This window comes from Microtus oregoni, unplaced genomic scaffold (assembly GCF_018167655.1).
Source record: "Microtus oregoni isolate MIOR12 unplaced genomic scaffold, Mior012 000002F_ref0000024, whole genome shotgun sequence".
Classification (NCBI taxonomy): Eukaryota; Metazoa; Chordata; class Mammalia; order Rodentia; family Cricetidae; genus Microtus; species Microtus oregoni.
In genome coordinates this window covers 81,285,298-81,307,720 of record NW_024543061.1, presented here as the reverse complement: position 1 = coordinate 81,307,720, position 22,423 = coordinate 81,285,298, and the positions used below count along the sequence as shown (strand labels likewise).

General features: G+C 36.0%; 1 protein-coding gene across 4 annotated transcripts in view; it reads left to right on the top strand.

Moving 5' to 3' along the window:
• LOC121434013 (solute carrier organic anion transporter family member 1A5-like) overlaps positions 1–22,172 on the top strand; it is a 68,012-nt gene extending 45,840 nt beyond the window's left edge. For 3 of the 4 annotated variants that reach the window (XM_041632771.1, XM_041632762.1, XM_041632753.1), the window contains 7 exons: positions 2,720–2,884; positions 7,028–7,229; positions 8,663–8,828; positions 14,349–14,521; positions 17,281–17,345; positions 18,389–18,506; positions 21,407–22,172. In XM_041632771.1, coding sequence (XP_041488705.1) covers positions 2,720–2,884; positions 7,028–7,229; positions 8,663–8,828; positions 14,349–14,521; positions 17,281–17,345; positions 18,389–18,506; positions 21,407–21,626 — 1,109 coding nt within the window. In that variant the 3' untranslated portion in view covers positions 21,627–22,172. The remainder of the gene's footprint in view (positions 1–2,719; positions 2,885–7,027; positions 7,230–8,662; positions 8,829–14,348; positions 14,522–17,280; positions 17,346–18,388; positions 18,507–21,406) is intronic. The other variant, XM_041632780.1, reaches the window with a different exon arrangement.
• The last annotated feature ends 251 nt before the right edge of the window (positions 22,173–22,423 follow it).

Genomic DNA, 22,423 nt, shown 5'->3' with positions numbered 1-22,423 from the left:
TAATAACAGCACAGTTAAGGTTTAGACTGGCAGTATACAGGTGATACCATATTACCTCTACATGATGCAACTTAAGTTTTTAAGAAGTGCTTAGCATTTTAAGAAGTGCTCCTGGACAGGAAAAAGGTTACAGGCAATGCAATAGGACAAATTCAGACATAAAAGACCTCTAAATGCGTCATAGTGTTAGACATGCATAGGCTTGGGAGAGAGGAGAAAAAGAATATAAGGAATAAATTTAATGCCTCAAAAAAGAGTGAAGTCTTTAAAGAGACAGAGTACAGATAGTTATAGATTAAAAGAAATAAAGAAAAATAAGCCACGTAAAAATAGAAAGTTCACAGAGAGTTTGGATTCTGTATATTGTATTTTCTTTCAATTTTTTGACAGTCAAGGAGCTAAATACAGAGAGACATTTCATTGTATGGGCTGCTAAGCTGATCCAACATGTATTTTGTAAAGGTATCATGACTTCCGAATTTGGGTCTAAGAATATGATGCTTTGGAGAGGGTCTTCTTTTGTTTTCACAGAGGAGGAGACCCTTTGGATTGCTTCTATCCTAATATGGTATGATATGCCCTCCTGAAAGGGTGCTGTGAACACCCTCAAAAAACTTCACTCAACTGCTGACTGAGATGAACCTGGCACAAAGTTTACACCATAAAAGATCTGATTAACAGCACCCCCATTCAGCATGAAGCAGTTTAGAGAGAAATAACTACGTCCATATTCCCAGATACTGTTTATAAATGTTCTTTTACATTTAAAGGGGGATATGATATAGTTCTTGGTTTTCTTTAAGAGATTTATTGATTTCTTCCAATTTTTGCTTGTCCTTTCCTCCATATTTTAAAGGATTTTTTTTCATTTCCTCTTTAAGAGTCTCTACATTTTCATAAAGTTATATTTTTTCTCTTCTTCTGTGTTAGGACACTAGAATTTGTTGTTGCCATGCTGCTCTTTAGGTTTTTGAATATATTCTTGCATTGGTACATATCCATCTCTTCTTGTAATTGATTCAGGCAGTATCTTTGCTTCTTGGTCCAGTCCTTGTAGGTGGTGTATGTGTCTTTGAGATTTTGTCTTGGACTGATTGTTGCAGTCGCTTTCTGAGTCAGGGAGCTGATCTTGATCTGCTTTGTACAGTCCATGTCTGTGTCTCAGGGAGTCAGTGAGGTCATGGTGATTGGGTGGGTTTGGAAGCAGAGTGGAACTTGGAGATAACTGGGTTTGATGAGGGTTTCTGAAGGAGCCTGCCTGTGGGAGATGTGGCTGAGGCAGGTGGAAAAGGGGCCTAGGGTTTTGCCTTGGATCCTAGGGTCTAGAGACTGAGGTCTACTTATTATTAAACCTTAGCACTAACTTCATAACTGTGTGGGTAGCAAAGCTTGGTCTCTGACATTCTGGAAATTTACAGTTGAATGATAGACAGGGGCTATTTTTTTTTACAGGTAAAATGAGCGAAAATCACATTGTCTTCTTGGGTTTCTGTGCTATTATGGTCCAGAATATTGTTAGGAGAACTTTATCTGATGTATCTATTTTCCATCACTCATAACTTTTAAAACCATCATGCACTAAAGAACACACATCTTCCTTATACACTGTTAACCATAACTTGGCAGACAATCATGGTAGAAGCAAATTTTGAGGCTTAAACACTCTTAGAATTGTGGTCATGTTAATGATTCTCCTAAAAAAGAAAATACTGATTGTTATGTGTGATTGTGTGATCTGCTAGGTCAACCTGATATTCAAAAGAAGGAAAGAACTCAGATTAGTATAAGACACATAGAAAAATCTATGCAAAATGGGGACAGTTATTTTGGAGAACAGGGATGTCTGCAAACATGTGTGAGTTTAAAAGCTTCTGGGAGTTCTGGTTGCAGCCCTAACATTCATAAAAATGGATTTTTCCACTATTTGCTCTACCTATTGTTCTAAATTATTTTTTGATATTTTGCTCTCTAAAAAGATTTGATAATTTATTAAGGATAGTATAAAATTAGAAGATGCAATTAGAAAACATGAAGACAAGAAAAGAGATTATTAAGTGTGGAGTGCAGTGAAATTATCTATGTAAGATTCCATCTATTTACCAGAAAGAGTCTGCAAACTTGAGTCACAGCCTGTTTAACAGGAAAAGGTTCTGGTTAAGCCAGTTGGAAGGTCTACACCAAGAGAATCAGCATTCCTTGCAGTGAGACCCTTGTGTTGAGAAATTTAAAAATATCACTAATTCTTCTAATAAATGTTATGTTTAAAAGTGCTGTAAGGATGCTGTTGTTGGCTGAGCCACAACAAGATTTCTGGAGTCTTCCTAAGTTTTTTGCTAATCTGTTCTTCCACAATGGTGTATTTACATCAGTATCCGAGCTCAAACTTCATCATAGAGCATCCCTTGAAGACTCCAGAGAACAGACTAGTCACTGTGTAGTGAATTCAGGATATTAATAGAAGGAAAAGAGGAGAAGAAATGAAAGGGTGTTGCCATAGATAGGATTTCATCTCCTTGTTGTTTGGATTGATGACACAATAGGGTTCTGATTCTTATAAAGCCAGTTCCTTAAATGATGATGTAGAACTTTAGCCCAGAGGGATCAAGATTTATCAAATGTATTTCTGTAACACTACAGAATCTGTGAGAAGATTTCAGTTTACCAGACACAAAATGCAAGACTGGGTTATCTTGATGGTATTGATATTCTCTTGTTTCAGATTTCTTGCCATTCATGAAGAGCCTCTTCTGCAATCCGATTTATATGATTCTTGTCCTTGTAACTGTGCTTCAGATCAGTTCATATGCCATAATATTTGTCTTCACGCCTAAATACCTGGAACAACAATTTGGAAAATCAACTGCAGAGATAATATTTCTCATGGGTATATAATTTTATTATTTCTTTGGTAGCACTTTCCCTTTCCTCAAGGACATGATAAAAATGTCTCCAAAGACAAGCGAAACAATATGATAATTTGACTCAGAAACTACAAGTCAATTAATGTGTGTTTGCAAATTTTTAAATTTCTTCTTTCTAGTCTCCAGGAAAGCAACTTAAGAATTGATAAAGAAAGGAAAAGGCCAGAAAAACGCTCTCTGTTCTCTCTCTAATCATAATGAAATAATAATCATTATAGAAATCTTTAGGGATGTTCATATTAGTTTTCAGATAGGCAACATATTAATTCAAAGAGGAATATCTTACTCCCAGATTTTACTTCTGAGTTTCAAGTCTTGCCTTTCACATTACTCCTAATTCAGTTGCTTTGTCCCCGGGTGGTTTATGGAGTCCATGCAGTCACGTCTGCTTCTTTTGTTAGTACAGTAAACCTAGGGATCCTACGTAACTTTGGATTTTTTCTGGTTTCATTTATATAGATGGAAGTTTAAGTCCTTCCAGAAACTCCCAAATTAACACATCAAGGCTTATATTAATTACAAATCCTGTCAAAAGCTTAGGATTATTGCTAACCAGCTCAAACATTTTAAATTAACGTGTAATCCTTATTACATTCTGCCACATGGTGGCATCTTTATTAGCATGGCACATTAGTCTCCTGCTCTCTCAGCTTCTGCTGGTGACTCCTCTGACTCCACCCTTCTTCTTTTCCTCATCCTTAGTTTCAGTCTCCCACCTATCTCTATCCTGTTCAGCTATTAGCCAGTCAACTTCTTTATTAAATCAATGAGAGATATACACATTTACAGTGTATAATAGGATTATTCCACAGCATTTCTCACTTTTTGTCTAATTAAAATGGAAGGTTTTAACTTTAACATAGTGAGATTATAAACAGCAAAGACAGTTATTAATTAAGAATTATAGGTACAATATCTAGTCAATTTGTATTTTGCAAAAGTAGATAAAATATTCTGTCATCTATCTCATCTTGGTGATTCTAAAATTCTATACTTAATTTATTTATTAACTGAGGAAAGTTCTAATTGTGATTATCTAATTCAAAATTCCATAAAGACCCCAGAAGGATGAAATGTTACTTAATAACAGGACATCTTGCTGCCTGGACAGTCAGTCAAATTTCTCTGTAACATTGGGGCATCATCTATCTACTGTCTACCAACTTAGAGTATCTGTCATAATTTTCTTTGATGCAAGAAATTTGAAGGACCTTCCTTTCTTGTATAAGCAAAGTTTATCGATTATTTTCCTTTGTGTCCTGCAGAATGTCTGACAGATTCTTTCTTGAAGGAGGAATCTCAAAGGACTATCATGCCTTGTATTGGAAAAGTTCAACAGATATTTTCCTATCTGTTCTGCAGAATGTCTGGCAGACATTTCTATGAAGCAGGAATCTTGAAAGACTGTCCTGCCTTGTTTTGGCAAAGTTCAGCAATCTATTTCCTATGGGTCTGGCATGTCCATTTTATAGAGCATGCAGTCAAATAGTCAAGGCAAATGTAGTTTTTTGCCAAAATGACTAATCTTGCCACAAAGAAAGCAAATGACTACAGAGTTGAATTGATGTCTATTACTTTCTCTGAAGTAAATTGGTGCTACCAGGAGATGTTTCTTATTGTCATGAAAAACCCTATGTTATCAAAACATTTTATATGTCATATTTGTAAATATTTGAAGTGCTTGAAAATCATTTATCTATCTAAAATATATCTCTACATGATCTTGAAAACATACTAAACATATCTAAAAGTATAATTGTTGTAAGTGACTCACTACTAACTTGTATTTGTTGATTAGCCTAAATATTTTATAATAAATTTCAAAAACTAGAATTTTAGCTTTTATTTTTTAATGAACTGTGAAGGTATAACAACTTAAACAACAGTAGAATCATATATGCCATGTCACAAAGTTAACTTTAAATTTATCTAAATAACTGTATTCCCCTAATTAATAGCAAACATCCATAGGCCACCAAATAACCAATAGTTTTCTCCACATCTCTTGGGAGTGTGGACATCATGTTCTATAAACTGCTTTTTGTTGTCTGTTGGTGAAGGCATCTTTAGGGTGCCTGAGAATATTTGAGATAATGAGCAAGTGCTAAAAAGATAAGCAATAAACTTATAGATATCATCTGCAAGATTTGTGAGGACTCCCATTATGAAATCTGACATTGTTCCTGAAGGAATACACAGATTCTTGTTTCCTGTGGGAACAAAAGCAAATACTGTTCTCCAAAACATTTTCGGTTTTTATTTGACAAGTATATTTTTATTTCATTTTAAAATTTAAGATACCTATAAAGGTAAAATTTGCAGTCCTGTTCACAATTCCATGTCCCCTAGAATGTGTTTTTACTCATTAGAATTCAAAATTTTCAAAATCAATACAATAACATACCTTATCCAGCCTTTCTTTGTATTCCCCATCTCCACATGGCTTATCCTTTTTTATTATTGTACTTTTCTCTTTTTAAAGAATTTATTGCCAGGCAGTGTGGCACACGCCTTTAATCCCAGCACTCGGGAGGCAGAGGCAGGTGGATCTCTGTGAGTGAGTTTGAGGCCAGCCTGGTCTACAAGAACTAGTTCCAGGACAGGAACCAAAAGCTATGGAGAAACCCTGTCTCGAAAATCCAAAAAAAAAAAAAAAAAAAAAAAAAAGAATTTTCTATTTTAAACTTTTTTTCTCAGTTTATTTGCTTTCTTAAACTTATATGTATTTTTATGCACCATAGCACATTTAAACATTATTTTTCAATCTGATTCTCTTTTTATTGTGTATCTCTATCCTTTTATGATGACATGAGTCAAACCTTAAACTGCTAAGTGGATTTTCACTGGCAGCTCTTGTGGCTGACTCCACCTGCCTGCTTCCCTGGGACCTGAGTCTCATGGCTGAGGTGTGTTTATCACCAGCTCTGGAAGCTGTTACTGCCCTAACTCTGGGAAGTTTCTGAGTTTACACAGCCACCAAGTAGCATCTCGTCCACCATTCATATACATCAATAAAGAGTTTAGTAGCAGAGCCTCTCAAGAAGGCTGCCCATTTTTTGCCATGCCAGGAAGCTGTTTCCTAAAGGATTCACACCTCTGCTCACTGACAGCAAAGAGAACTCACTGGAGAAAAGGCAGTTACCAATAAGTTGCTTCTGACTACATTTTTGTGCTCTCAAATATGCTCACTGAGGCTTATACTAATGGTAAATGCACAGTCAAAAGCTCAGGCTTACTACTGCCTTTTAAATTAACCCATATTTTTATTGTTTGACACATGGACGTACCTTTATTAGCATGGCATAGTCTTCTATAGCTCCATCTGAATCGGCAGGCAACTCCCCCAACTCCATCCTTCTCCTCCCCCTCATTCTCAGTTTGGCTTTCCTGCCTATTTCTATCCTGTTTAGCTATTGGACAGTCAGCTTTTTATTAGACCAATGAGAGTAATACATATTCACAGTGGATTATTCACAGTATGTTTACTATTGAAAATTTTCAATCATAGGCTGGCAGCATCCACATTATATAGAGTTCTTTGAAAGTCCAAATCCCAGATTTATATCTGCCTACCCTCAGATATAAAAAATTAAATGCAATGGTAGTTCAATGGAGTTGAAAAGGATGCATAAATACTTCTGAGTTTGGGGCTGATATTATATGAATGCAAACTAGACAGTATTTTATCTTCCTTTTCTTATTTTTTTAATTTTTTTTTAAAGCAGTGGAATTAGAGTCAGGAAGAAAGATTTCTGGGCAACATAAGGACTGCACAGATTGTTCTATAAATTGATAAGCTTGGGTTCAATGGGGACCTTCAAAATTACAGAGCAGATAGAAGTATCTAAAAGACTTAGGTGTTTATGAGTTTGTGTGTCTGTCTCTGTGTGTGAGGGTTACAGTGTGTTTATAACTTGTTTCAAATAATTAGGCAAATGACAATTGTCTTTCTAAAGTGACATTATGGGACATTTGAAATGTGAATGAGTAGGGGTTAGGATGACTGTATATTTGAGTTAAGTAATTTCCTAATAAGATTTTCTAAAAATTGATAACATTTCTTTTCCTGATGTGTTTTATAAGTACTATTCTTTTTTCATTTATAGGTATTTATAACTTACCTGCAGTATGTATTGGATATTTAATTAGTGGTTTGGTTATGAAAAAGTTCAAGTTTACTGTCAAGAAAGCTGCATATGTAGCTTTCTGCGTATCCCTGACTGGGTGGCTTCTATTTTTCTTAAACTTCCTGTGGACCTGTGATAATTTCCCAGTTGCTGGCTTAACTACATCTTATGAGCATGAACGGTATGTTATTTCCTAAATAAGATCATAATATTTTCATTATTGTTAATCCATTTTTCTTCAAGCACTGTATATGACCAGGTCATTTTATTACAACATAGACAATTATCCATAGTTATCCTCTATTTTTCTTCCATCCTTCAATCATACACAATTGTGAGCCTATTAAAGAGGCCTAGGGATACCACTTAGTATATTTATAATTCTATATACATATAAGTGTTTGCCAAAATGATATCCTAGTCTGCTTTAAAGTATAATGAAGAAAATAACCTAGATGTTTGTAGCCTAAATTATCCATGTATTCTATACTCGAGATCACTTTAAAAGTTGACTATAGAACAACGGATAGCATTAAAACTCAACTATACAGGCAAGAAACCTTCATATATTTCTACAATGGGCACAAATTTAGCATAATTGAGTCTAATACATGGTAATTCAATACATGTACATATTTATTTATTACACCAGTATAATTATATCTCATATACTTTGTAGTCTTAGACATTGTATTTTAAGGATTACCTGGTCATATTCTGTATTAGCATAGGAATTGTAAAACTTAGTTTAGGGCAGAGTTATATATCATCCAATCAGCTAAAATGAAATAAAACATATAAATGAGGATTTCTTTCAAGGTTCTGGGGAGACAACTCATTTGTAATATTAACCGAACAAGCAGAAGGACCGGAGTTTAGATCCCCAGAATGCATGTATAGCTTGACATGGTATCTGTAATTCCAGCAAAAAACCAGAAAGACCAAAGGCCTGCTAGTTTGGCATATGCATCAGTGAATAACAGGGTACTCTATATCTAATGAGGTGGAAGTTTATCTTCTGCTCTTACATGTATGGTGTTGTATATGTGCTTATACACACATACATACACACACACACACACACGAACACAAGAGAGAGAGGGAAAGAGAGCAAGACAGAGTGAGACAGAAACTCCAAAAGGGGGGGGGGAGAGAGAGAGAGAATAGTAGAGGGAAAGAACCACAATTCATCTCCTCCTCCAGAACAAAAACAGATTAAAAGGACTAGCTTGAGCAAAGTCAGCAATTTCCATTTATAAAATAGATATTTCATTTACCCCCTACCCTAAAAGAGTAGTTTGAGTCATCAGACATGCTCTTCTGCAATAGAAAGCACCTTTTCTATTTTATAATGGGTTTAAAAGAGGGTAACTTAGGATTCTAGAGGTCAAATTGAAATCCTATCACACAAACCCAGTGTGAAGTAATCATGACTAGAGATGGAGTTACTATGTATAAATCTACTTTTGTATTATTGAAAACATTTTTTGAAAATTTATTGATTCATCCTGTTTCATTTTCTATGTTTGTACACACACAGGCTGAGATGAAGAGAAGAAAATAAGTATCTCAGTGATTCTTCACTATCTGTAACATTATTTTAAATCATTTCAGAACTCATCAGCCATTATATGTGGAGAATAAGATTCTTGCTAACTGCAACACAAGGTGCAACTGTTTAACCAAAATGTGGGATCCAGTGTGTGGAGACAATGGAATAGCATACATGTCAGCCTGCCTTGCAGGCTGTGAGAAATCTGTTGGAACAGGAATTAACATGGTAAACATCTTTTCAGTGTTGGAGGCTGATGTTATGTTCACTTCAATAATATGTGCTATGATCTAAGCCTACATCTTCTAAAAGGATAAAATTAGCTTATGCTTAATATAGATATGATTACTTTTGTGAACAAATCACTTTACCTTGTATATGCATATTTGACCTTATTGTTCTAGATATTATGTAAAGCCCTGGCAGAGTCTGAGAATTATTTTGTAATTTAAGAGCAATTGAGACCATTTTTCAAATTATTAGAGTTAAAATCCTCAGAATGGGTGGTAGGACTAGCTTAGCAGTAAGAGCACTTGCTACTCATTCAGTAAACTTGTTTGGTTTCCAGCACCAAGAGGATCAGCTCACAAGTCCAGCTCCAGGACAATCTGAAATTCAATCTGACCTTCCTCAGACATCAAATAAACCTGCTTTAATACACACAGATACAGAAGCACACATATAAACATTAAAATTAAAACTGTAAAATGCTTTGGACAAAGTCTAACCTTTTTTGTAATAGAGATTTATGAAGTTGAGCCAGACTCAAACAAGTTGTAAAGTTGAGGCAGGAAGATAACTTACCTTTTCATATTATGAACTTCTTTCATTTATTTATTTATTTATTTATTTATTTATTTGTTGTCGTTGTGTTTGTGTGTTGGAGGAGTGAGGTCGAGTGCTTGTCCCAGCCGTACAGAACCAAAATAACCATACAGAAATTGTATTAATTAATGCATGGCTCATAAGCTCTAGATTCTTATTGGCTAACTCTTATATTAATTTAACCCATTTCTATTAATTTGTATATTACCATTAGGTCATGGCCTACCAGCAAAGTATTAGCATGTCTATATCTGGCAGTGGCTCAATGGTGTCCCTCTCTCTTCCTTCCATCTCCCAGCATTCAGTCCAGTTTTCCCCACCTACCTAAGTTCTGCCCTATCAACAGGCCAAGGCAGTGTCTTTATTCATTAACCAATAAAAGCAACACATAAACAGAAGGACCTCCCAAACCATTTTCCCTTTTCTGTTTAAAAATGGAAGGCTTTAACATAGTAAAATTACATATAACAAAACAGTTATCAAGCAAGAATTACAGTTACAATATTTATATCTATTTTTCTTTTATAATAAGGGAAACTATATCTTATCTTTAACTCCATCAAATACTCCTGAAGGATATAATATTATCCAAGTAAACAGGAAGTGCTTTTCAAGCAACTTTCAAAACTCAAGGATTGACAGAGAAATCTTGCAACCTAGACAGTCACTCAGCTTTTCTGTGCTGTTGAGGCACATCTTCAGCTTACTGGCCCATTGTATCCAACAGACTTTTCCATAAAGCAGGAAATTTCAAGGACAGTTATACCTATAATGGCAGTTTGTCAGTAACTTTTTCTGTGTCCTATATAATGTCTAGCAGATATTTTTCCTGTAGCAGGAACCACGAAAGACCACCTCACCTTTAGACAAGTTCAGCCATAATTTCTCTGTGGGTCCTGCATATCCAGTTCAGCATTCCAGGCAGGAGCAGTTTCTTGTTCAAATGGATAGCAAACTCTATAAGGAACCTCTTCAATGGTTATCATCCTCTTGAAGTAGCTGGCTTTTCCAGAAGCAGATGTGTCTCACTGTCATGAAATGTCTTAAGTTCTTATACATTTTAAATTCTGAAGGTCTCTGAAATATTTGAAGAATACCTAGCTAACTAAAATATAACTTTACCCGTCTAGAAAATCTAACTTACATGACTACAAGATTGACTGTTATAGATGAGTATCTATTAACTTATATTTCTTAATTATACACTACATTTTAAAGGAACTACACAAACACAATACCTTAAACCAGATCAGAAATGAATATACATATAAGAAAATTGATCTCAAATTTGTATCAACAAATCAAGGTCCATACCAATGTAAATTATTCATATCTATAGCATATTCCATGTTCGGTGTAAACAAACAATTATAAACAATACTTGGAAATATGGGCATAGTTCTGTCCATAGTGCTTACAGCTGCTTGTGGGTCCTCTTAATCAGGTCTTTCGTGTTGTATTCTGTGTACTAGGTTCGTCTCAGTCAGCAGTTGGGGGAGTAATTTTTTGAGAGTGTTTTCAGTGGCCTTTCAGGGGCTAATGCTCTATCAAACAATATTGCTCTGGAAGCAATACACAGATTCCCATCTTCTGTAACAACAAAAAAAGAACCTCTTCTCAAAAACAACATATCTTAAGACTCAACTTTTGGAATCAAGATACCTTTATGTTGGTTTAACTTAGCAGCCCATACAATGTAATGTCGCTCTGTACTTAGCTCTTTCACATTCAAAAAATTCAAATTAAACCCAGTATATATATATATATATATATATATATATATATATATATATATTCCACAGTCTGTGAATTTTCTGTCTTTACATGGCTTATTTTTTTACTTCTTTTAATCTATGACTTTCTGTACTCTCTTTAAAGTCTTTACCCTTTTTAAAAAGTATTAACTTTATTTTATGGCTCTCTATACTCTTATTCTTCTCTCTTCCAAGCTTACATATACTTATACAACACTATGACTTATCTGAGTTTGTCTTTATTGCATATTTGTAATTACTTTCTGACCAAAAGTGCTTCTTAAAATGCTAAGCACTTAAGAATCTTTGCTGCAACATTACTAGGCTACATAGGGTACATCCTGCTTGCTGTGCCCATTCCAACATCGGCACTGCTTGCTGCTTCCAACAGCCACACTTCCAGGCATACAGCTGGTCCACATTGCCATTAAGCAAGCTGTATCATGCTTCTCAAAAACTGCATCCAAATACTTGGTCTCCTGAAAGAGCCAGAAGTCATGCTGCAGCAGGTCCCAGAAAGTCTGCATTTCAAAATGGCATGGCTTTTTTTTTTTTTGCTACTGCTGCATGAGAAAATCCTCTCTCAAAGGAGCCATGCCTCTGCTTCCTTCTAGTAAATGGAGCCCACTCGAGAAAATGCTGCTACCATGATGTGGAAGTCTGCTGTTTTGTGTTGATTTTATTGGTTAAATAAAGAGATTGCCTTGGCCCTTTAATAGGACATAAAATTAGGTAAGCGGAGTAAACAGAACAGAATGGTGGGAGAAAGAAGCTGAGTCGAGGAGTCACCATGATTCTCCCACTCCAGGCAGACGCAGGTTAAGATCATTCCTGGTAAGCCAGCTCGTGGGCTACACAGATTATTAGAAATGGGTTAGGTCAATATGTAAGAGCTAGCCAATAAGAGGCTGGAACTAATGGGCCAGGCAGTGTTTAAGAGAATACAGTTTCAAAAAAAAAAAAAAAAAAGAATACAGTTTCCATGTAATTAATTCGGGGCATAAGCTAGCTATGCGGGCGGCCGGGTGCCGGGGACACAGCCCCGCCGCTCCTAGTACAACACTACCAAACTATGCTTAACTCTGTTCTTTTGTGTCTAGGATTTCTTTTTATGCTTTCTCAGGTTTAAAATGGATGAAGTTACCCATGTTGGCACCAATCTGTTGGAGGAATGAGTCCATTTGTTGGTTCTTGCCACCCAGTGTAGAAGGGAGCTGTGGGCTGCGTTCCTGCCACCCCGGATCCTGGCCGCCTGGCGAGCTTATGCCCCAAAATAACAACACACAAACTGTATTCATAAAAACACTGCTTGGCCCATTTCTATTAATGTGTGTAGCACCATGAGGTGGCGACTTATCTTGCCTAACCCATATTTAGTAATCTGTGTAGAACCAGTCTTACCGGGAAAGATTCAGCATGTCTGACCTGGCGGCTTGCTTCATCACGTCTGCCACCTAGAGCAGAGGCATAGCGTCTGCCTGCTACCACTTCCTCCCAGCATTCTGTTCTGTTTACTCCTCCCATCTATGTTCTAACCTATCAGGACAAGCAGTTTCTTTATTAATTAACCAATGACCTTCCTCCATCAACCCAGAACCAACATAACCACACATAAACTTTATTACTTAAAAAATGCTTGGCCCATTAGCTCTAGCTTCTTATTGGCTAATTCTTATATTAATTTAACCTCTTTCTATTAATGTGTATATTGCCACAAGGTCATTGCCTACCAGCAAAGTTTTAGCACATCTATCTCCCACAGTAGCACCATGGTATCTTTCTCTCTGCCAACATTCAGTCCAGTTTTCACCACCTACCTACCTAATTTCTGCCATATCAACAGGCCAAGGCAGTTTCTTTATTCATTAACCAATGAAAGCAACAGATAGAGAGAAGTACCTCCAACATGGTGAGTGTGTGTGTGTTTGTGTGTCTGTGTGTGTGTCTGTGTGTGTGTGCATATGGAGGTGGGAAGACAACCTCTGCTGTGGACTTTCAGGTCCTATCCACTTTGTGCTTTGCGGACAGAAATTTGCTTACCTGGAATTGTTGATTCTGTTAGGCTGCCTGGCAAGTGAGCCCCAGGGAGTCATCGGTTTTATCCTTTAGATCACCAGTGTTGAGGGCACTTTATTTACACATGCATCTTTCACATGTGTGCTGGGGATCTGAACTCAGGTCCTCATGTCTGTGCAGGACTTTACAGATGGTGCCATCTCCCCAGCTCCATATCATTATAGCTCAGCAGATGAAGATTTAAGCATTTTTCCTTGCCTTAAACATGTTATAATACTTATAGAGTTGGTTGGTAGTCAAAATAAAATATAAATTTTGATTCTTAATCATACCTGGAAGCATAACTCAAAAAAGATTCACTTTATTCTTGAAATAAACTTGTTTTCTAGGGAACTTTATTAGTGAGCATGTAACTTGTTAGTATTCCATCACCATTCTGAAACACGTTTTGTTTTTGTACTTAGTACTGGGCCAAAACAAAACAATATTTGTTTACTTTTTAAGAAAAGTATGTGCAGGTTAGTAACTTGGTTCAGTGGGTAAAGACGTTTGTACCACCAGAGTTACATCCTGGGGCTTCATATGAGAGAAGAAGAGAACTAACTCCCATAACTTATCCCTGACTTCTATATAGATTTCATGGCATATTTATGTCTACCCATTGACACATACCTACATATGCATGCACATACATAAATGCACAAACACACATACACACACACGCATATATATATATGCATAGAAGAGAAAACAAAGAAAAAAAAACAAATAAGTATGCATTCAGGATAATTGAACTTTCGCAAATTTACTTCTTGAATTTAGAAAAAAATATCAATTCTTTAAAAAAAAAAATCCCCCCCCTTTGTATTTTAAGATAAAATTCTCAAATGCCAAAACAGAGATGTTAATAAGGGGGAAAAGAGCCTCCGTTTTACTTAGTTAGTGATTATTTAGTGGTATTTGTGCTCCATCTCATTCTTGTTAGATCAGTGTTCCTCCTCTGAGTCGTACCTTTGTCCTCAACACTTTCCAGTTTTCTCTAATTGGCTATGTAGCAAATACTGAACATTTATGCCCAATAGTTTTCTTCTGTAAATAGGGCGTTGTTTTGGTTTGTTTGTTTCATTTTAATTTTCTTTTGTTTTGTTTACAGGTATTTCAAAATTGCAGCTGCATTCAGTCTTCAGGAAACTCATCTGCAGTCCTTGGGCTGTGTAACAAAGGTCCTGATTGTACAATAAAGCTGCAGTACTTTTTCATCACGGCAGTAATTAGCAGCTTTATCTATTCACTAGCAGCCATACCTGGTTATATGGTTCTTTTGAGGTAATAAGAAACTTGTTCATTTATCTTTGTCTCTCTTCCTCATAGCAGTGTGGGCATACTTCAGTATATGATTTTGTGTGTGTGTGTGTGTGTGTGTGTGTGTGTGTGTCTGGCTGGCAGCTCCTGTGTGCCATGGAGAGCAGGGGAAGATCAAAAGATAATGTTGGGGATCAGTTCTCTCCACTTATCTTGCTTCTGAGTCCGGGTCTTTTTTATTTCTGCTGCTATCCTGGCTGAGTTCTAAATAATTCTGTTTTTTCCTTTTTTTTTTTTTTTTTGCATATGTCTGGTTTGAACTCTGGTCATCTAGCCTTTGTGGCAAGCACCTTTACACGAAGAATACCCTACCAATGCCATTTAGATTTTTGGGTCGCTTATTAAAATTCCTTTTCTCAAGAAAGACCCTTGGAGTAATGGTTCCCAACCTTGATGTTCTAAGTTACATTTATTAAGATTTTAACAAATATTATATTGCAATATTTAAGAGTAATGTAAAGTTTGATGGAATTTCTCTTCTGTTCCTTTTCTACTTTCTCCCTTTATGTCTTAAGCATACATTAAGGGACATCTAGGTTTAGAGGGAGATAGTATTTGCCTAAACCCATTTTCTATGCTCAGCTAAGTGACTGGCAAAATGTGAAAATCTATTTGTAAAAGTGACCAGGATCCCTTGACATCCTGAGCTCAATCTGTTTTTATCAAAAAGCATAAATTCAATAATATTATCTGACCAGAGGCACATGAATGCAGTAGTGGATCCTCTCTAAAGAGAAGGTATAAGAATAGAATAGTAGATACTATAATCTCTAGTATAATGTGAGGAAGTAACAGAGCCAAGTTTCAAGTTATTTTCTTCTTTCACATGATCTTTCTAGTCTAGCAAACTTAACAGACAACAACAATGAGGAGACTGTTCAACCCTTTTCTTGTCTCAATGGAATTCAGAAGCAAAGTTGTTAATTACAATGTGTCATCCTCTTCTCTCATGGTGCCTCTCCTCTCCTCTCCTCTCCTCTCCTCTCCTCTCCTCTCCTCTGCTCTCCTCTCCTCACCTCTCCTCTCCTCTCTTATATGGTCTTCTCTCTTCTACTCTTCCCTGATTTTCTCTCCCTTCCCCCTTCCTACCTTTCCATTCTTTGACTTTGGTTCTTCTTTCCCTCTACTTTTACCCACCAAAGCACTCACAGAAATAGCCTAGATATATGTTCTTATATATTCATTTTCCATAGTAAGTTGTGATATTTTTATATTCACACAAGTGGAGATGTGGTATGCCTTGTTTTAGTTCATAGACAGATAAACACACCAAATACTACTAGTTCTGCAGATTTATTTTTGCTAGTGAGTGAGATTTGTCTGTGGCATCTGTCACCCCATCATGTTTCAGGCTGATTCAGCTGATCTGGCTACACAGTGTCTCCTTTCTTCCTCAGTACTCCAGGTGTCATTATTCCAAGGCAGCATGCTCAGTTAATAAGGATAAGTACTCATAGAGGAGGATGGTCCTTGGTAAAGGGAATATGATTAGCTGAACTATGCTGTTGGATCCCCTAAACACACTTCCTGTTCCCACTTCCACGTCCCACTCACTTTTTCAATCACCCTAATTTCTGAAGTTGACTCTTCAACTTGATGTAAAAACTGTGGCCCATTTAATGTGTAATTTTTAAAAACATTTAGTCTCTCTCTGCATGTGTGTGTATGTATGTATTTGTGCCTGTGTGTATTTGCACGCTATGGCATGCATGTTGAAATGAGTGGACACCTTACAAGAGTTGGTTCTCTTGCGACTATGTCAATTCCCATTATTGAACTCAGTTTTACAATCTTGATGGTACCCACTGAGCAATCTTTTATACCCTAATGTGTGGCTTCTTGATGTAATGGGGTTAAGGTCTACTCAAATAAAAATTTCCATATTATTTTGACCTATTTTGCAATGTAAATAATAGATGGCATAGTACTAATGTTTGCACACTATTATTACTCTTGCTATGTTTTCTTGAATTCTTCCATTGAATCACTTCCAAAATGGAATCCCAGCAGCTGCATTTCTTATGCTTTTCTTACACAGGGGTTTATTTGGTGGGGAAAGACCGCATTTTGAAAGAACTTCTGTGTTCATAATTTATAAGAATATTTTCCAGATTTTATCCTGACTGCTTTATAAGCCTCCTCTTTGTATGTAGTTCACAAAACGATCTTATCTAATTTTTTGGGTGGTACTTGAAAGAGAAATATTTAATGTTTTTACCTGCATATGACAAAGGCCTTATCTTAATGTCATAGCCTACATGATGCAGTCTTTCTGTTTATCTATGGATTGCTTTTACTAAATCTTGAATTTTTATATAACATGTGTTAGTTTTTTTTTTTTTTTATCATCAGAACAAATGCTTCCAAACAACTTTAAAAGATTTATTTGGTTTGTGGTTTCAAAAGTTTGGGTCTATTAATTTGGGAATAAGGGTACTGCATGGTGATCACCATGGTAACCTAATTTATCTAGGTTAGCAGTCAGTGTCCAACTGTTAAAGGGTTGCACCCTGAATCAGATGTGTGGATGTCACAGGACAGCTATCAGAAGTCATTATTCTCCTCCCTTTGTGCATGTTTAACAGAGATAGAGCTGCATTGTCTTCTCTTCACGCTTAAAACTTAACCCTTAGGTTAATGAACAATAATTGACATTGGGTGGATGATAGGAAAGATATTCATTTGCATGATATACTTTTATTTATGTGAGTATGATTTTTCAGGTGTATCAAGTCTGAAGAGAAGTCACTTGGAGTTGGATTACATGCATTTTTCATAAAAGTATTTGGTATGAACAATTTTCCCAACATATCAGATCAATATCAAATGCTTAGTAAACCAATTAAATTTTTCTGAAGAAAAAGACAGCAACTATATTCTTAAGTCAAAACACAACATTAACCCTAAAGTTAATAAAAGGCTTTAATTTGAAATCAAACAAGAATCACCATGAAGGCAACAGAGATTTAGATCATCCAAGTATCATGTTTCAACATGATGACTGTTAGTGATGTTTATAGTTGAAGAATATCAGCAGTCATGAATAAGGAGCTTCTTAAACATATCTAGGGGGATGTCCAGTAAGTTGGTGACAGCATAGAATGGAATTCTCTGCTACAGGCTCAGATGCTGTTTGACAGCATCCTTAGTGTTTGGCTGAGTGGCGGATAGCATCCTGTTAACTCAATACATCCACAAAGTCTTCACGTGATAGATACATGGATATATGGTCAGACAGAGGGATGGAGCAATGAATGTCAAAAAAAGAGAGAAAATGTAATTTTTGTCTGGATCTGTACCATCCCAGCTATCCACATCCAGTGAGCTCCAATGACTTCATGGCATTTTTAACATAGGTGTGCTCTGCCCATGTTACTCTGAATTTCATTTTGAAGCCCCTGTGGTTAAATGGCTACGGTTAATTAGCCTGAGAATGAAGTAACTGCAGAGATGAAAAAAGTTTCCCCTTGTGTTTAAAGAACTTATCTGACTTTAATTACATTTTTTTCATCTTTTATGAGATTCAATAATAATGTGAGGAGGAAATAGTTTTGTTTTTTAGATGTACAGAAAACTGAAAAAATATTTCAGAAAAAAATTAGGTTCATAATTATGAATTCATTGCATAATTCTTTAGCATTTTATACATAATTTTTATTTGTTTTGATCTACATATTTTTAATTAACTGATAATTCCTTAAAGTAATCATAAAGACTTTTACTCATTATTTTTACATTTTTTAAATAGGGAAACAGATATACTTCCAAATAACATAGTTTTCTTTGCTTTTTTATTTCCAACGGCTGTTTTTCTTTTTCATCTTATTGCAGTGGGCATTCCAGTACCTATTTACTTTGGTGCCTTGACAGACAGAACCTGTTTACACTGGGGAACTCGGAAATGTGGGAAGGCAGGGGCTTGCAGGATGTATGATATAAATAAATTCAGGTAATAATAATTTTTGTGACATATGATTTTAGTACAAAGAGTTTTTATTCATATGTAACATTTAGAGTAGTAAGATGATACGTGTTTCATTTTTAGAATACATGTGAATTACCATTCCTTAATTAACTTCCTTAATTATGTATTTTAATATATTCCAACTATTCTAAAAGTAATGATGCATATAAATCTGAGTGGGTTTCTTAACCCTTCTAAATACTTAAAAATGGAACAGGGTGTCTAAGTGAACACTCTGAAACAGTAAGGGAAGAGCTGAATTTTGAGCTGAGCCAGCATGGCAAAACACCAGTTCTAAACAGGAAAGCAAGCTCCAGAGACCAGGGACAATGGCACAGTAGGTGGGAACAAATCTCTCAGCTCCTACCACCCCATAACTATGGACAAAGAGGAGGACTCCTTCTTTTTGCAAGGGCCAGGATGACAGTTCCAGCACATTCAAGCACTATGGATCCTGACATTAGAGCTTCTGGAAAGTTCACAATTGTCTCATGTTTGCACCCTGAAATGCTAAGAACCCCAAATCTGTCTGCTGCCTTTGCAGTTTAATAGAACATCTCAGGTGCCTTAGCCAGGGGCTACCTTGAGAAGGGACCTACCTGCTACCTGAATTTGACTGATGGTCTCATGTATGAAAACTTAGAGATGCTGCACTGTACTTAGTGATTGGCTGTCTCATGAACAAAATGTGGCTCAGTAGAAGAGTGTGGTTCAAATCAGCTGAGAGTGTCACAAAGTGGGAGGATGTTACCACACATAGAAATAACTGAAACCATTATCATCATTATCTAGCGTACCAGGAAGCCTGTCCTCTGAGATCCAGGTGCATCCAGTCGTGCTCTTTTATGCTGTGTCATCAACTTAAAGCAATACCTGCATGGTTCTCATCACTCTCAGTGCTATGCAGGCAACTGTCACTAATAGTATAGAGAAATGGTTGTGGGTTCACTGCTGCCTCACATCCAGAGGTCATTCTAGGCTGATCTTGAACCAGACATACTTTGATACCTTACTGGTCCTCGAGGGCAGCAGGTCTAAGAAAGCCCACAGAGAAGCTTCTCTTGCTATAGACTGCACTGGGCTCTTTCTTGCTCCCAAAATTAGGGGGAAAAATGCTGTAGATAATGTCCATTCTATCCATTCATTTGTGTCTGGGTGAGCAATATACTGAAATTCTGGGAAAGAAAAATGCTGGCCTGTCTTCAAGCACGTCTGCTGTGATCAGCTGACATGCCATTCCCAGGCTGGTGTATCCACCCTAAGAGTGTGGATGATCTGTTACTTCTGTCAGTGTATCTGTGTGGATTACAGTTCATTTTACCTTGGTATCCCATAATAGTGGCATGTAACCTAGATTTGTGAACTAAATTGACCCCTTTTTCCTTTAAGTTGATTTTTATTGGGATCTTTTAAAAAAGTGAAAGAAACATAAACTGATACTTTTTAATCTATTCCTTTAGAAAAATATTTTTGAATTGTTATAATTAAAGTCTATCTACACATATATTACAATTTTTATGTTTTAACACTGTAGAAGAGGATAAGATTAATTTCTCTATCATTTTGTGGTTTTTGGTATACTGTCTAAGGAATGATCCTGTTCCATGACTCTATTCACAGGTCAACAAAATACACAGGCTTTCACTAAAACTTCCTTCTCAGAAGATTCTAGATTGTATTAAGTCGACAACACTATCCATCACACCATATTTTCCTACAAATGTGTTGAGGATATGAAAGAATGCTTTCATAGTTATTTAGCAATGTACATATAAAAATACCTATTTTGTATACACATGAAGTCCCGAAATCTTAAGGCATATTTTATCAGATTTATAAAGAAAGATGCTTAAAATAGTATAAACGTTATTCTCAGAAATAGTGAAAAGGAAAATTACCTGATTCATTTTAGGAAACATCCATAGTCTTCATGCATAAACTGGACAAGTTCAGCAAATGAAAAGAATTTGTGGCTAAACATTTAGCTCAGGGGTTAAGAGCACATATTGCTTTTGCAGAGCACATGAATTCAATTCCCATAACCCATATTATGCAGCTCAAAACTTCCTGTTACTCCAACTACAAGGCATCCAGGACTACTAGAAAAATGCACATAGAGATACCCAACACCTACACATAGTTAAACAATGAAAAATAAATTGATCTTTAAACATGCAAAATTATGCATGAAAATAAACAATTTAAGCTATTAATATATAAAGTGACTAACTGGGCTTATTTTAGATATACAAAAATTTCAATGTCACAAAAATCTATTGGTATAAGACATATACAAATACTTAGTAGGAGAGAAATCTTGAAAAGTGATTTTTTCATGTTTTATTCATGAGTGATCAAACTCTGAGCCAACAAGAAAGATGATCTCCCTTAAACTGACAGGTATATTATTCTCAATATTTCAGAAAGCAGGCAATAATGGCAGTGTAGCATAGTGACTTGTAGTGTGAGGTACTTGTAGACACAGTTTGGCTAGGAGGCTGGTCATGTTATTTGCTCTGACAGGTAGTGTTGAGGGCTACAAGCCCAGTGCATGATATAAGGGACTTCATCCTCGGGTAAACATTTATGAAATCATATCATAGCACATCAACAGATGTCATTCTATTATGATCCTGAATCCAGTCAAGTTGACAAAAGAAACTAGGCATCACCAAACTGAAGAAATACATTCAAACTTTTATGTTTGAAATTTTTTGACATTTTAACAAAAATATTAATAACTTAGCAAAGTACCTTATAGTAAGTACATGTACAACATAATCACCTGATGTTTTTATTTGAAGAATAAATGATCTGTAAGAGTATACAAAATTAGATTTCATTGATCATGTTAAGATTTAATGCAGATTAGTTGTTTTCTACAGGAACATTTTCCTTGGGTTGCCAGCAGTACTAAGAGGATCAAGCTTCCTCCCAGCAATCTGCATTCTGATACTTTTGAGGAAGTTCCAACTCCCTGAGGAAACTGACACTTCAGAGACTGAGTTTGCAGAGATGAAGCTCACAGAGAAGGAAAGCGAGTGCATGGATGTGCACAGGAGTCCTGAGTTTGAGAACAACAGAGAACTGAAAACGAGGCTGTAAAGAGAGTTGCATTGACCTACACAAGTGCATGGACAGGGTGCATTTAGTTCTTTTGAATTATGGGAATTACTAAGGGAGCTATTTTCTTATGCTTGAAGAACCCAAGAATTATTTTTAATCATGATAAAAATATTTACTGATATTTTAGAAGCATAAGAGTGACACTTAAGGTTTGCCCAGGGAAGACTATGGTGACCCTAACACAATGTACTTTAGAGCTGCCTTCATTGTCAAACAGCATTTTCTCTTTTAACTCAATCAAAACAAGTTCACCTTTCCTACATATCTGTAAAAATCTTTAAGACTTTCCCATGCTTAAATACTATTCAATTTCATGGAATTTTGCTTTAATGTTATATTTATTTAGAGTGAAACATTTTCATCTTGGTTGTGTTACATTGAAACTATTTGTTCAAATTTATCCTTTCTATATGCAAAATATTGGCATACTTCTTTGTCTAGCTAGGAGTTCTTAATTCTCTTTTTTATCTAGGTATGATGCTTCTAAAATTAGATTTCTTATTAAATGTCATCTGTTGTTTTCAATCCCATGTTTCATTACTCATGTCACACATTTGATTACTTATAGCACTGAAAATTTTAATCGTGGTTTTAAAAATCATGAAGCAAAGATCTTTGGAACTTTTTTGCCCTAGCAATTCAAAGCCGGTCATAAAACTCACTCTTAAAAGCAAGAATTTGAGGAAGCCTGTATTTCACAGGCCTTCATAGAGAAGAGGTTGTGTGTCAGTGGTACAGTGATTGGCTAGTACATGTGAGGCTCTGGGTTCAACATC